Source organism: Glarea lozoyensis (genome assembly GCF_000409485.1).
Source record: "Glarea lozoyensis ATCC 20868 chromosome Unknown GLAREA10, whole genome shotgun sequence".
Classification (NCBI taxonomy): Eukaryota; Fungi; Ascomycota; class Leotiomycetes; order Helotiales; family Helotiaceae; genus Glarea; species Glarea lozoyensis.
The window spans coordinates 65,999-80,763 of record NW_007360984.1 but is presented as its reverse complement, the minus strand read 5'-3'; the positions used below and the strand labels follow the sequence as shown (position 1 = coordinate 80,763).

Below are 14,765 nucleotides of genomic sequence, written 5' to 3'. Positions count from 1 at the left end.
GAAGTGCGGTTTGAACGCGACTGAACACACAACTTCTGCCTAAGTAGGTCTAATTTCATCTTCTTACTCTACAACAGGTGCTAGCGACGTCAGCACTGCCAACCCAAGGCACCGGATTCTGAATCACAATTCTAGAGGCCTAAGTCTACATCACGTCTTTACGAAATCGTAGTTGAAGAAAGTCCGAAAACTTTCGAGTCGAAAACGATTATGTGATATTCCATCACTGAAATTCGCGAAGACAGAGTTGAATAGCACAGTAGTCACTTGGACTGGACCTTTCAACACGAATCATGATGAACTAAACTCGGACATTAGACATTCGTATCATCGTATTTCACATTCTAAATCTCAACACATACCCCTTAAACCGCAGATTCTCAGCCAATAATATAATGAATTCTAAATGCAACGCTCATATGCACCTTCTAAACCAGTCCAACGCCAACGCTAGAAAGCAAAGCAATTTATGATATCTTGATTTTAAAATAACAGATTCGACCTCAGCCTCAAGGTCTCAAGTCAACTACACTAAACTCCATGCCCTCGGCTTCACAGACGTGTCCAGGTCGGAGAGCATCCGTGTAAACATTGGCTTCATCGTGAGGATGAAAGAGGCCTGTTTTACGACAGTTTAAAACGGATTGCATGCCAGGTGGGTCAGTCAGACGGAAAACACCCCATCTACGTCGATGTTAGTATTCTTGAAGGTATAAGTTCGGACTATGAGGACTTACGATGGATTTTTACTTGGAGCGCACACGATCGCAATACTTTCTGGCATCATAATCTGATATCCACTATGCGTATGCAGATCTCGACTACTCAAGAAGCAGGTCTGCGTAGGATGAGTATGAATCCAGCCCAACACCATGAGATCTTCAGCGGCACAGTAATCAAAAAAGGCACTCTCGTTGATGGTGTCGCAGGTGTCACTGGTACTTTCTTGCTCTGGAATCACAACCTTTGATATGAAAAGTGCATTAGAGATCAAAGTCCCGCACAACATACCACAGGTCTCCAAGTTTCTTCGTGTGTTTGGCGCGGCATGAGCAAGGAACTCACTACGAAGAGTTGGCGGTAGAAAAACCGTTCGAAGGGGATTGCCGTTCTCCAGGTACGCGGATGGTCTAAATGTGAACGAGGAAGGATCGGTAGAGGCTGATACCCCTGGCGAATCCACAGATTCAGCTAGCGATTTGTTTGGTTTTCGAGGTGGTTGAATTGAGGAACCTGAACTTTCCAGCTTTTCTTTTGGTGGCTTAGGGGGTAAAAGGACCCGTCTTGGAGAATTGGAACGAGCTCTGGTGTTGTAAGAATCCTCATCATATGTAAATGGTTGCGACTTTGCAATAGAGGGATAACGATACTCGCTATGACCATTTCTTTGCCGATCATTCCTATCAACGGATCTCTGATCTGGCCTGGCAGTGCGAGGGGGCGCTTTGGATGGTCGTGTGTTGAGTCCCTCAGGTAGAATGTCATGAGAGCCATCGAGCCTCCTCCGAGACGCTTCCATATTCAATTGCATCTGATCATCACGGCGCAAAGAGCGCTGGCCATCTTGGGATAGTGCCGCTTCCCAGTCATCCCATAAACCGGCCGTTCGCCTCTCCTGCTCGTCCTCCTCAGAAACGCCCGTGTGTCGCGAAGCTCGACGTGCAGCATCGCGCCTTCTAATTTCCATATGTGCCATCTTCACTGCCAGCTCGCTATTCTCTGCTGCAGCCAGAGTCATGCTGTTGCCAGCGACTGCAGGGTCCGACGCAGCGTACTCCAATCGAGACCGAGACGGCGGCCGTTCACCTTCCAACGCAGCAGCAGCCTCTTTCCTCCTTTCCAGCGTCTTCTGCCACGAACGATAGCGCATATCGATGCGAGGCTTCAGCACTTCTAGTCGGTCTAGAACCTCTAGCAGGGTCCTCTGAGCTGCTTTCATCGCCTGGCGGTTTTCCGGCAGACGAGCGGCGGGGTGCTCTGGGAACTTCTCCGCGACGAGGTTCGCATAGCGCATCAGCAGCAGATATGCTTGGGGGTCATTGTGTTCTCGTTCGTAGATATGGGCCTGTCCCAGAGTCAGTACTCGCAGCGCGATGAACAGGATCAGACATCAGGGAAATACCTCGCGGAGCAGCGTGTCGGCCGTTCGCAGCCAATATCTCAAGGCAATGAAGGGGTTGAATTGGAAGTCGGCAGCCTTGAGCGAGATCTCTTTGGCGCTCATCGGATGAGACGCCTGTAAAGGAGACGCCGCCATGGTTGCGCCGGTGAGGTGACGAACGTGTGTAATCGGCAAGAGAAGAGGGACGGAGAGAACGGTTGATGGAGCTTTCAGGACAACAAGAGCGGCTCGTCATGGAATTGACACCATTCGCACACGATGTTGAGTCGTCAGAGGGAGAGTTTGGTTCACATCGGGGGTGGCGACGTGTTGGTGTTGTAGATTATTCTGTTGCCTTGATGGGAGGGAGCCCTGGAGTGTTGTGAATGTCAGTTCCGTTGCGCGTCCCCACTGAGGGGTGGAAGTACACCTTGATGGAACCGGAGGGTTGCGGTCCGATAGCTCCTAACGCTGGCCTGGACCTCGCCGACTCATCGGGGCTATGACCCAGGAAACGGTCTGAGGGCGGTGAGCCCATTGCTCTGCAACAATTCTCCCAGCTGTCCCTGTTTGCTCTAGTTCCCCATTCTCCATGTCAACGTTGCGATCATTCTGTACTCTACGCCTCCACCCACACTCGTTGATCCTCCTCGATGAAAACGGCTGCTCAAAGGGCATCTCAGCTGGCAGTGGATGCCGTCACCCCTCGAGTTCCCCCTGGTGCTCCCACAGAACTCGTCCTACAAACATTACAACGCCACTATAAGTTGTCCAAACGCGGGAATGCAATTGGATCGAGCAGGCGAGTGAGCGTGGTCAGTAAGGAGCTGTGCGGTTGGTGACCCTTCTCTTGCTGTTGACTCGACTAATCGATGTAGATGATGTCCTCGAACGTCTGAAACCGTCTCTGCTGAAGCATGAGGGCTGCGACATCCTTGACATCAACCCCGGGCCTGCCATCTTCTCGTCCAAACTGCACGATCTGCTCAAGCCTCGGAAGCATATATTGATGGAGCAGGAGAGGGTGGCCTACACCCCGTTTCTGCAGCCGCTGCTCGACGCTCCCGACTCGAAATATGTCTGGGTGAAGAAATCAGGGCTGTTATTCAAATCCCTCGAGAAGGTGCTGAATGAACAGAACTTCCCGCATCAGAAGGTTCTGGACAAGGACGATCCACGCATCTCCGAGCCAAACCCGACGATGCTGGTGGTAATGAACATCGCATTTTTCCCCAAATGGGCCTTCATGGGCTTCCAGTCGATTGCGCATCTGTTCATCAATCAGATGATGGCTGCAATTATCACTCACAGCTATTTTCAAAAGTACGGCTTAGTCCGCATCTTGGCTTGGGTAGATGATCAGGACAGGTTTCTCGCCCTGCCGAGGCATGTACACAGTAGGAAAAAAGGTTCATTAGCAATGGCTGTCGCTTGCTCGCGCATAACCGAAGTGGCATCTTCTACGGTACCGTCTACTTATCTATCTCGAGACCTTGGGCTTGAGCTTGAAAGCGTTCGGAAGGTTATACTTAGAATGGAAGCCAACGGAACGAAGACACCGCCTGGTCGAGAAAGTCTTTTCCTAGGACATGCATTAGGCTTGCACGGTGCTGATCATCGGATGAAAAAGGGGCAACAAGACACAGAACGGTTCGTGAAGGAGTTGCCAGACTTAGAAGCCCGCTTTGCTGCCGGCAAGTTCCCCAAAAGATATCCCATGCCTGAAAAGGAACGTGAAAAACTACATTCAAAAATGATTGTCGCCAAAACGAAAATGGCCGGATCAAAACCTAAAATACAGGGCGCTCTTACGCCTGAATACAAACGGCTAGCCATGCTGCGAACACATCGAAACACATTCGAAAGACGAGCCAAGGTGCTAGAAACCCTCCGTTCTCGGCAACGAGAGATCTTCACTAAGATAAAAGAGCTTCACCATTCGAAGGGGATACGTGCGACCAAAAAGAAAGAGCGTGTAGCAGCCAGCCGGCGGGAATTCATTAAAGATCTCGAAAGTGTGCCGGACCGTCAAGTGCTCTCGATGGCTACAGGATTGCTTGACACTGACCGAGTTTCGACGATAGAACCCTCTGGAATCATATATGACCGAAGGGAGTATGAGCCGTTGAAAGCACGACCAGAAGAATTTTGCCCGCAACGCCCCTTGGCATTGCTCGATTTCGAACCTCAGACGGTCTTGCCAGCATTGAAAGAGAATCCCGAGAACTACCTGTACGTGGACTATATCATGGCACACGTAACTAGAAACACGATTAGTTCCGTCAAAGTCGAGCTGGAAAGGCTCTGGCCAGGCGCATACGAATACCTGCTCGAAGAGGTTCCCTCCCTTTCGGACCCGACCAAGGGCGGTGACACGGATTTAGAATTGATGAGGACGAGGTGTTTAACTCATGAGCATGTTGCGGATATTGTTGAAGCGTGGATGAGATGGCCTTATAGACCTACTCTGGAGCAGATTCGCGCTCGAAACAACAATTCCGTATTAGATAAAGTGGATGACGATTAAGCTCGTGTACGAAATGAAATATATATGTTGTATAATTGTTTAACGAGTGGCGTTTGTGAATACCATGTATTACCAGCGTGGAGGCTACGATATTTTGTCGTTATATCTGTTTTTGGGGGTTGTTTAGCTTGAATTGGCTTTAATATTTGGATTTATAGATCGTTGCATGTACGATAGCTGGATATTGAATGTGGGTTTTACTAAATCTAGATCGGATTTTTAATATATCTAGATCGTCACCTAATATTCAGCAAAGCTGCACCCTTTATTACTCCTATGTAAATTTAAATAGAAAATAACTATATATAATATAAGCATAGGCTCGTAGGTAGCTTAGATTTCTATAAAATAAAATAAAAATCTTAAATAAAGGTTACTTTAGTCGAGCTTTCCCTAGAAAGTCGTAATTCCCGTAGTAGAAAGCTCTATCTACGGCTTAAACCTAGTCTTAGATAAAGTAAGATTTATATATCTTCGTAAACTTAACTCTATATTGATAATTCGAAGGCTTTATGTTCGTAGAGTAGGCTTGTTATGTGACGATCTAGATATATTAAAAAATATAATTAAATATATAAACCTCTTACTACCTACGCTAGATTAACGCCCAAATAAGTATTTGGATTCGTACACTTTCTATTGACGCGATTTGACATTTTTCTGCAGAATATCTGAATAGTTAATGAGGTTTAGTATATACTGCTTTAGTTTACCATCCCACCTTTAGTAACATATACACTTTAGGCCGTCAAAGCTGTAACCTTGTAATTACTTAGAAATGTAACTAATAACGGAGATATAATTTTCTATAATAAACGCGTAGGTATAAGGAAAAAAAGTTACAAATTTTTTAAAAGTTTTCGAGACGATATACTTTCTAGAAGTCAAGATCCAAGAAAGCCAAATTGTACGTTTAGTAACGCGAGTGTCGACACGAAGTTAGGCTCGTTATTTGAGATATCCTTCGAGTTTCCATCTTCCACCTATCTACTTGACTTGAACATGTTTGTTTAGAGCACTTCTTTATTTCCATATTCTAGCCCAAGACTAATTCTTCTACTATGTAAATAAGTTACAAGATCAACCCCTAAACGCACGAGACTTCGTCACTGTTTCTTCCACCGTGAGGTTTCGCCGGGTAAAACAGGTAATTTACTCTAGAACGTACGAAAGCTTCATGGTTAGATATAACTTTATTTTTGAGGTAGAGATATGTAGAGGTGTAGGGCTTGGATGCTGAATTGCGGCGGATCAGGAAGTGATTCCGTGGGCGTAGTATTTCTATGATTCGAGTCCAATAACGAAGTCTGATATCTCATGAGAAAAGTTCTTTGGGACGCCGCAGCACATGTCACCACGTCCATCTCAAACAATAAAATCCTGGAAATATATCAAATTCCCCAACCCCCCACCAAAAAACAAACTATACACAAACCCCCATCCCACCCACCAAAAAAGAAGATGCTTTAATCCCCACTCATCAAATCATATCCCCCCTCAACGCCATCCTACCATGCCTTAACCACCAATATACAAACGCCTCCCCTTCCCAAAAAAGATCCCTATGCACGAACAACGTACTCATACACCTATCCCAACACCAAGCATATTCCAAGCTCACCGTCCCATTTGCGCCCGCACCTTATTCCGCTCCACCTCCGCCACCAACTCCGCATTCTCGCGACTCGCCTCTTGTAACCTCTGTCTAGCGCTCGAACGATCGGTTTTTCGTGCTTCGCGCTCGGCTTTGAGCTTGTATTCGAGCTCTTGCAAGCGGATCTGCCAGCGGAGATCAGGGGTGTAGGTATCGTCGTTGGCGCCGCTTCCACTTGAGCTTTTGCTCGGCGTGACACTCAGACTTGTGCTTTCGCTTCTAGATTTGTGGTGGTTGAGCGTCTCGGTTACTGACGCTGATTGAGCACGTGTCAGCGTAGAAGTCCTACTTCTGTCACTGATTTTAGCTCGTGGACCTGTGGGCACAGATGGACTAGGACTTTGGTTATCAAAGGCTGTCGAGCGGACTTCATAGGCGGCTCTCAGGCTTGCTAACTCGGCTTTCAGAGTCTTGTTGACATCTCTTAACTTAGTAAGTTCCGCTCTGCCATCATTATGGGTTCCAGGGACAGCGCTCCTAGAGAGAGTCTCCAAACGATCGAGACGCTTTGTACGAACGTCAAGATTGGATTCCAGGCTCTGGTATTCTTTCCAAAGATCCTTTTCGATGTTGCGGATACGTGTCTTGAAATCGCCAATAAGACCTTCAATAGTTTTGACAGCGCTTAGTAGGTTTTTCGCGAACCCAGGAAGCATGGTGGACACTGCCTCAAGAGATGGTAAGGCACGTCCATTAATAAGACTATTATTGTGACTCCAGTCTGATCCGCAAAGCGCACTTAAACGATTCCATATCGCTAGAAGGAGCTTGTTGCGTTCATTCATTTGATCCTTGAAGTTGTTCTCAAGAGTAGAGATTTTCCTTTTATCAGCTTGTCGTGAAGTCTCGAGTTCAAGAATACGGGATTCTTGCTGGGAGAGAGTTCGACTTGTGTGTTGAGTGGTCTTTTGGTAAGTTTCAAACTGGTGCATCGTGTTACGATGGGCTGCTTTCTCTTTATCATTCATATCAGCAAGTTTGCGAGACTCGAGCGCAGCAGTCTCGAGAAGATCTTGACTCCGCCGTATCTGGCGCTCCTTTTCGCTAAGAGAAGCTTTCGTCCTATCAAGGTCCTGCATATTCTTCTCTAGGTCTCTCTGAAGTTTGGAGATGCCCTGTCAAAATATTAGTATAATCCCACGAAGGAGAGTTTGAAAACTTACGGTCAGTAGACTCGATCTAGTACCATTAAGGTCGCCCAAAGCTTCCCTCAAATTGTTTTCGAGCTCCTGCAGCCGGAGTTTCCACTCCGCAGCCTCTACTTCTCTGGAATTCAAAGTCTTCTTCAGACGGCGAATTTCGTCTTTCGCAGTCGATGTTTCTCGGTTCAATTCGTTGATATACTGCTGAACCTCTTGTTTCTCCTTGCCTGCAACGACCTCTCTTTGATGCCGCTCAGCCGCCAAACGCTCCTCTAATTCCCGAACGCGCTCACGCTCCTCACGCAGGCCTTGGTCAAATGCCCTATTCGCGGCTTCGAGATGACCAATTTTAATTTTATCGCCATCTTGTTCCTCGCGAAGGAAGGCAATCTCACCCTGACTCGACTCTTGCTGGACTGTCAGACGATGGTTCTTGCCATTGACATCAACGAGGTTCTTTTCCATCTGCTCAAGCTCTCTGTTAGCCTCTTCCAGGTCGTGTTCGAGATCCTGGATTCTTCGGGTTTGGTTCTCATGCTCATCTTCCAGTCTGACAACGCCTTCACTCATTTCGCGCATCTCGTTCTGCAAAGAATTGAAGTTCTCCGTTGTATCTGCTAACTCGGCTTGCAGTCGCTCGATCTCAGTCTGGGCTTCCTCAGCCTCTGCAGCAAACCCATCGAGCTCTTCTTGGGCTTCTTTCCTGAGCGATTCAAACATGATTTCGGCCTCTTCCTGTCCTTGAAGCGCTTCGTCTCTGTCAGTTTGCATGGTTAACAAGTCTGCTTCGGCAGTTTCTAACGCTTCTTGCATTTCACTGGCGAGGGCTTCAGCCTGCTTTTTCTGCTCCACAGCGGTCTCAAAATCCTCCATACATGATTCCAGCTCGCGCTGCAGATCTTGGTTGTGAATTTTAAGACTATTGATACGGTCCCGAAGCTCTGCGGTCTTGTTTTCGTAGTCTTCTCGTTCTGCGTCTGTCATGGTCGTTACTCTGGTCACAGCGCTTGATCGAGATGCTGAGCGTACGTGTGCCCGCGACGCCGATCGATCAAGGATGCTGTCTCCAGCAACGGAGCCTGCACCGCCTCTTCGAAGCATTTTTAGGTCTTCAATTTCTTGATGAAGCCTCTCTTTTTCGCGATTGCGAGATGTAAGCATAGCAGTCTGTGCTCCAACTTCCCGCCGAAGTTCGGCATTCTCGTGCCTCAGTTGCTCACAATTTTGTCTAAGATCTTCTACCACGGTACTAGCTGCACTGAAAGCACCAGTCCTGTCGTCGGCTCGTTCTTCAGAAAGTACTGATCTTGGCCGTGAGGGCGAAATCTGTCTTTTCTTGGTGATGTTGTAGATGTTGGTCGTGTGGTTAAGCCCAGCTAGGCCAGGTGCAGGTATGGTCTCCGTTTTAAGCCTGAATATCTCTTCTCGCAGCGTCTTGTTTTCTTCATCAGCCTGCTCACGGTGTACCATTTCTTGCTCTAGCATGTCTTTCCATACATCCATTTCCTCTCGGGCGTCCATATTTTGCCCCCGTCGCTCGCCCATCGATCGTACGACTTCGGCCAAATGACGTTTCTCGTTTTCACGCGAGATGCTATCATTTCGGAGTTTCTCAATTTCAGTCACATACTCCTCAACCCTTTCGCGGAGGTACAAGAGTTCTTCCTCTCGCTCTTGAGCCCCTTCCTGGTCAAACCATTTTGGACTTGGGTCACCTGTTGACGTTCCTGATCGAGCTGTGCTGGGCCTTTCCTCATCGTCCTGCAATCGCTTCTCCAACTCCTTTACTTTGCGTTTCAGAGCTTTGTTGTCACGCTGCATCACAGCAAGTCCTGTCTTTAATTCTACATTCTCAGAGATCATCTCACGAACACCTTCTTCTGATAGTTTGTCCAGTCGGTCACTCAGAAACATAACCTTCAGCTTGAGATCAAAATTCTCCTTCGACAATCTCTCAATCGTACTACTTTGTTCTTTGAGCGTCAGATTCTTCCCTGTACGGCCAAGCGAAGAACTCGTAAAACCAGATCGCTTATTTGGTGATGGTACACCGCTCTTGTTGCGATATTCTTTGGCCAATGACTCTGGTACCTGCACATTGCGTACGTGTCGAGCGATGATGGTGTCTGTGGGTGCAGCAATAGATCTGATCGCGGCTCTGGGTGTCTCTGGGGGCGAAATATCTTCAACTGTTCTGCGTTCTCGATTTTGTTCTTCTTCTGTAAGAACCGCCAGAGTCCCATCGACACCGCGGCTTATCGATTCAATACTACCAGAGGTATCCTCGATCCCAGATGCAATACTACCTAGACTGATCGTTCTTGATAACCCCATGCTGTTGGTCCTTGAAAACCCGGATGTAGGTACAGCTCCACCAGACTGTAGCGCATAATCCGCCCCCAGTGTTATCTCACTTCCATCTTGAGAATCTGGATTTGTGATGAAAGACGAGACCGAGGAGTGCTGACTAGCATGTCGACTTCGAAGGAATTTTGGTCTACTGGAGGATTGTTTTCGGTTGAGTAATGCACCCCCAGGCGTACTGCCAGCATCTAAGTTCATACTGCCATTCGAAAGACGATGCCGAAGAGGGATATCTGCAGTGCCTAACAGAGAGTTGTTGCTGGGCTTTCTTGGTGTAGGGTAAAAGTCCTCTTCATAGTCTGAATGCGCCTCCTCAGCGGACTTTGGATGGCCATCCGTTGCTGTTCCTACGCTTCCTGTGGATAGAGCACGCGACACCGTCCTGGCTGCCGCTGCTGCGGTGGGCGAAGACGACATTGATTCCATGGCAGATGTAGTATTGCTCGACTCCTCGTTCGCAGAAGAAGTGCTATCGCCCGCAAAAGGTGTTTTATAGTTGCTCGGAGAGGAAGGAGGTGAGCCAGGAGGAGTTTCTCTCAAGTCTTCGGAAGTTCGTGTTTTTGCAACGGGTAGTTCGCTGACTGGTCGACTCTCTTGCGCTCCATCGAACAGAAATGTATCGTCTGCACCTTTGTGTTCCACCACGCTGATGGGCGAATGTACTGGCATAAAACTGGATTCCACATCGTTCAAGTGCCGTTCCATAGCTGTCTCGTCTAGAGATTCCTCAAACTTGTCTCCATCCTCGCTTTGGTTATAGTAGAGACTGCTATCAGTCGGCGCGGGGAGTGATGGCAGCGACGCTGGATCGAGGGAAGGCTTGCGGTGACCCTCATCTTGTGCGCTGAAGCTGGTGTTTTCGACACCCGATTCGTCAAAGGTTTGCTTCGTAGGGGAGAGATCGTCCACGTCGTCGATGCCAAATCCGCCGGGTACCTTGCGCGAGTCCTTCCGTGCGGTCTGTGGCCGCTCACCTGGCTCTACCATGGACATTGTTGAATGACCTTCATCTTCCTCGGCCATGACGAGAACAATTTTCAACGCGTCGCATTCGTGTACTTCTGAAGAGGGCGAAGAGCTCTATACATGGAGTCGTCGCACTGGCGATGGCTGAGATAAAATCGCGCTCGGCCTTTGGTGACAGGGGACTAGGTTGAGTAAACACAGCAGCGATGCGGTGGGAATAGCTTCAAGTTCGTCAGAGACAGCTGGCATTTGTTGTCAACCTGGTTACAACGGTGCTGCAGAAAATCCCGGCGTCGTTTGTGAATCTTATCAGAGGTATTAAGAGGCGCTCTGGAACATGGGAGGTGCTTCACCCGCAGGGGGCCATTGTGGTGTTGACTTTAGGAAGTTCCCTCCTTTTTCGCGTGGTTGCTCGGTTCGCGGGCAGTTGCGGTGCACTTCTCCCGCCAAGAGCAACACGGAAGACTTTTGCCTAGTATTCAAGGCATCAATGTTAAAACTGTCTTGCGATTCGACCGTCGCGGTCTTTTAAGCTTTGAACCTTTTACGACTAAATCTTTTCCGCGTACTTCTTGCCTTCAACTGGTGGATGTCGCATCGAGCTAAGGTTGACTTATAAACAAGGAACTTACTTCGAAGTATGAAAGTAATTGGTCAACAATAATAGTAAGTTTGTAGCTCAATGGTTTGTGTATTTCCATCTCCTCCTCAGTCTGCAATCGTAGCTCAATTGACCTCAACGCCACCGACATAGGATATATCCACATTTTGAAGAGCTAGAATATTATATACACCATACTATTACGAACCAATGCATACTTGCAACACAATCTCAATCGCAAACACTCATAGCGAGCGTTGCTCACTTTCTTCCCTCTTGTGAGAGCTGCTTGTTATTTGCTGACTCTCTTGCGGCTTCTGGTTTCCATTCTGGAGCGTCTCCCCACCGATCACTTGTCAGACCAGCACTTCCTGGATGCGCGAAACCTGCCTCCAACTGTCTCTGGTAACTGACATTTCTCAGTCTCTCTCCCTCGGCCGGTGTGAGGCCTAAATATATTTCGACACCAACCAGATGGATGAAAGTGGCAAGCCAAACGCCCATTCCAAATGGCAGCGACAGCGCTGTGCCTACAGTCACTGCTGAATCAAAGCTAGCTTGCACAATAACGAGTGTATCTCCAGATACATTGGCGCAAGCTGGATAATTTTCTAGAGCCTCCTGGACTGCATCGTATGCTGCTGCAATCTGATCGCAAGACTGGAGTCCGTAGTATTTCTTGGTACTGCTAATTATCAAAGCCGCGATGATCATGATGATACGGGCAGTGATGATAGTACCGAGATAAAACATGCATCGCAGCATCCAAGCCCTATGCTGATCCATCTGGAGTCGCTTCACATTATAATATGCCATCCATGCGGAGACTGAAGTCAGGATAGCCAACACACCAACAGCGCTCTGGATATCGAGTGTTCCTCCAAACGCGACACGAGCAATCATCAGAGCGCCCACATTGGACAGAACAATGAGCAGCAGAATGACATATCCGTTGATTCGGTGGAAAGTGAGGAACTTGTGTCGGATCACTGGTATGAATTGCCATACCATGAGGAAGCCTAGAGGTAAACAGGTGGCAAGATGTAAGGTAAGTCCTATCCGACGGTATCCATCTTTGAAGTTGTGCCATTCTTTAGGAACTGTACTGTTGCGGTAGCTTGAAGGTGCACTACCGCCGACGTTGAGATATGATAAACGTGCTAGGGTAAATCCCATCATGGCTCCAGCAAAGATGACGACTAGAAGACATCAGCAAAGAACTGATATGAAAGGATCATATACTTACATAAAGGGAAGTTGTAACCCTTTTGAAAGCCTAATGGCCTGTATATTTTGCGCATAACAACAACGAACTTTGATGACTTCGGAGCCTTCTGGCTGTCATTCTGGGGTACGGTGGACATCTTCACGGATACCACTGGACTTGCTTGAGCAACTGGTGTAAGAGAAACTGCTGTTGTAAGATTCTGAAGTATCCGACGATATTGGGTAGCAAATTATGTTCAGCCAGCAGATTCATCATGATATATACATTTCTGATTTTGAACATACCACCATTTTCTTCGCACTCGCTTAACTGCAACATCAAGATCGCAACAATCGCATCGAGTTCCTATTACGATCCCCAACATACCATCATCTGCCGATGAGGAACTCGAGATTCATATATCCCTGTGTTGTTGCAAAGCAGAGAACAGGCTGGGCGGGTCTTCACATCAATCTCTTGATTGGCTGTGGAGGAGGCTAAAAATCGCATTCGCTTATCAAAGTCGTGATCTCGCGATGGGGAGTACCCGCCAAGCTTTCCTGTGTCCCTCGGCGACGCTGCAACTTTATGTGCTGTTTGCCCTCGACGCCTGGAACACTTGACTATTGTTTTCTCAATGTGAAGGCAGAAAGAGGAAGAGTGTCACGAGGTAAAAATGTGTCACGAGATAACAAGTGTTATGCTGACTTAATGTTGATGTTTATCGAGGAGTGTGTACAACAACATGAGAGAACGAGAGGAGGAGCAAATGTTTTCTCCTAGATTCCTGTCACGAAGGACCTTCATGATTTCAACTTCAATTTCATATATTCATTGTCATCTGCACAATATATCATTTCACTTCATTCTATCTTTCACCCAACACCATTCATCTCCTCGCTTTTTCTATCCCTCAAATCGAACTCTGCGGGATCAGAATATACACAGCCCCTCCACACGACATAAACTCCACATCCTCCAGGTCACGCAAGCTGCATGGCAATGCACGCCCTCCTCCCCATTGCATTATTCCTCTTCACGAGGATTACTGCCGTTGGTAATCAGCTCAACACATCCCGTCTTCAGGGAATTAGAACAATTCATCCTCACATCTCGGACTCACACACGACAAGCGCAGCACCCCGAACAATTACACTCCCCTTCTCCCCAAAGAAGGAAATATATCGTTCATATTATTGCGTCTGAGTTCAATGTCTTACCCCTCCAAACCCCTCCAATAACATATGGCGTCCACCAAACCCCACCCCACCCTGCACCCTTACCAAGCTTGCTTTTCAGCTGGGCCAGCCACGGTCCATTGCGTGTTGAAGGCTTGCACTGCCAGATTACTCTTTCAGTCCACCAGTGGTTGGAGCTCTAAATATGGAGCCCGAGACGTACGGTAGCTGTGCTTAGCTTCTAGGGTAGCTGAGTCGTGATGGGGAGGATCCTTCCGTGAGGTGGTATATAGCTTGATGCCCCGCCTGGGGTTGCAGATCTGTCATCGGTTTCTCTTCTACGAAAATTTTGCCGTCGACAACTACAAGCAATATGGATTTATTCAAGAAAGCGAAAGCCGCCGCAGGTGGTAGCAGTAGCTCCAGCCAACAACAGCCGGCTGGACAGAAACAAGATTATGGTGACAAGAGTACGTACTCCAAGTTGTCTATGGTTGCGCGACATTCAAATATGACGAAGGGAGCATCTTATCGTCCAGCAGCACTCCATTAAGATTCTCTTGCTGACCGCATTCTATAGTTATCGCCGCCGGCACAAAGAAAGCGGGATACAACACCACCGGAGAGCAGAACGAGAAGATTGGCGATACTGCTCGAGGTCTTTACGAAAAGTTCACTGGGTATGTCATACTACATGCATGCATCCAATGCTTATACCGTTGATTTTTTTCGCATGCTGACACGGTATCACAACATAGAAAGAAGGTCAATCCAAAGTTCTCCAACTAGATATATGATCTCCAACGGCATTGCGTCGTTGCTAAGGCGTTATAATTTTATTGTTGGATGATACCCAGCAGCCGTGGGGTTTTGGTTGCGAGCCAGGCGAGGTGCAGCCTTTGGGCTGGACTGGAATCATAGCCATAGAGATTTTGCCTTTATCAGTATCATTCTCTGGAAGCTACGCTTCGTTTATCGTGATGGAATATTAATATTGCTCTGAATACGCTCTTATCAGTTGCCAC

At 47.7% G+C, this 14,765-nt stretch overlaps 5 protein-coding genes across 5 annotated transcripts; 2 read left to right on the top strand and 3 right to left on the bottom strand.

Annotated features, from left to right (window-relative positions):
• Positions 1-509: 509 nt before the first annotated feature.
• On the bottom strand, positions 510-2,257 carry GLAREA_05023 (JAB1/MPN; the record flags this gene model as incomplete). Its single annotated transcript, XM_008078313.1, has 3 exons — positions 510-684; positions 738-2,065; positions 2,123-2,257. 3 exons carry the CDS (start codon positions 2,255-2,257, stop codon positions 510-512), a joined length of 1,638 nt encoding a protein of 545 aa, XP_008076504.1.
• A 497-nt stretch (positions 2,258-2,754) lies between these two features.
• On the top strand, positions 2,755-4,628 carry GLAREA_05022 (uncharacterized protein; the record flags this gene model as incomplete). The annotated part of the gene is made up of 2 exons (XM_008078312.1): positions 2,755-2,920; positions 2,980-4,628. 2 exons carry the CDS (start codon positions 2,755-2,757, stop codon positions 4,626-4,628), a joined length of 1,815 nt encoding a protein of 604 aa, XP_008076503.1.
• Positions 4,629-6,245: 1,617 nt separating this feature from the next.
• Positions 6,246-10,811, bottom strand: GLAREA_05021 (uncharacterized protein; the record flags this gene model as incomplete). The annotated part of the gene is made up of 2 exons (XM_008078311.1): positions 6,246-7,397; positions 7,446-10,811. The coding sequence occupies 2 exons, from the start codon at positions 10,809-10,811 to the stop codon at positions 6,246-6,248; spliced, it is 4,518 nt and encodes a 1,505-aa protein (XP_008076502.1).
• An 805-nt stretch (positions 10,812-11,616) lies between these two features.
• GLAREA_05020 (uncharacterized protein) lies at positions 11,617-12,719 on the bottom strand (the record flags this gene model as incomplete). The annotated part of the gene is made up of 2 exons (XM_008078310.1): positions 11,617-12,554; positions 12,602-12,719. 2 exons carry the CDS (start codon positions 12,717-12,719, stop codon positions 11,617-11,619), a joined length of 1,056 nt encoding a protein of 351 aa, XP_008076501.1.
• A 1,394-nt stretch (positions 12,720-14,113) lies between these two features.
• GLAREA_05019 (uncharacterized protein) lies at positions 14,114-14,529 on the top strand (the record flags this gene model as incomplete). Its single annotated transcript, XM_008078309.1, has 3 exons — positions 14,114-14,210; positions 14,321-14,420; positions 14,499-14,529. 3 exons carry the CDS (start codon positions 14,114-14,116, stop codon positions 14,527-14,529), a joined length of 228 nt encoding a protein of 75 aa, XP_008076500.1.
• Positions 14,530-14,765: the final 236 nt, after the last annotated feature.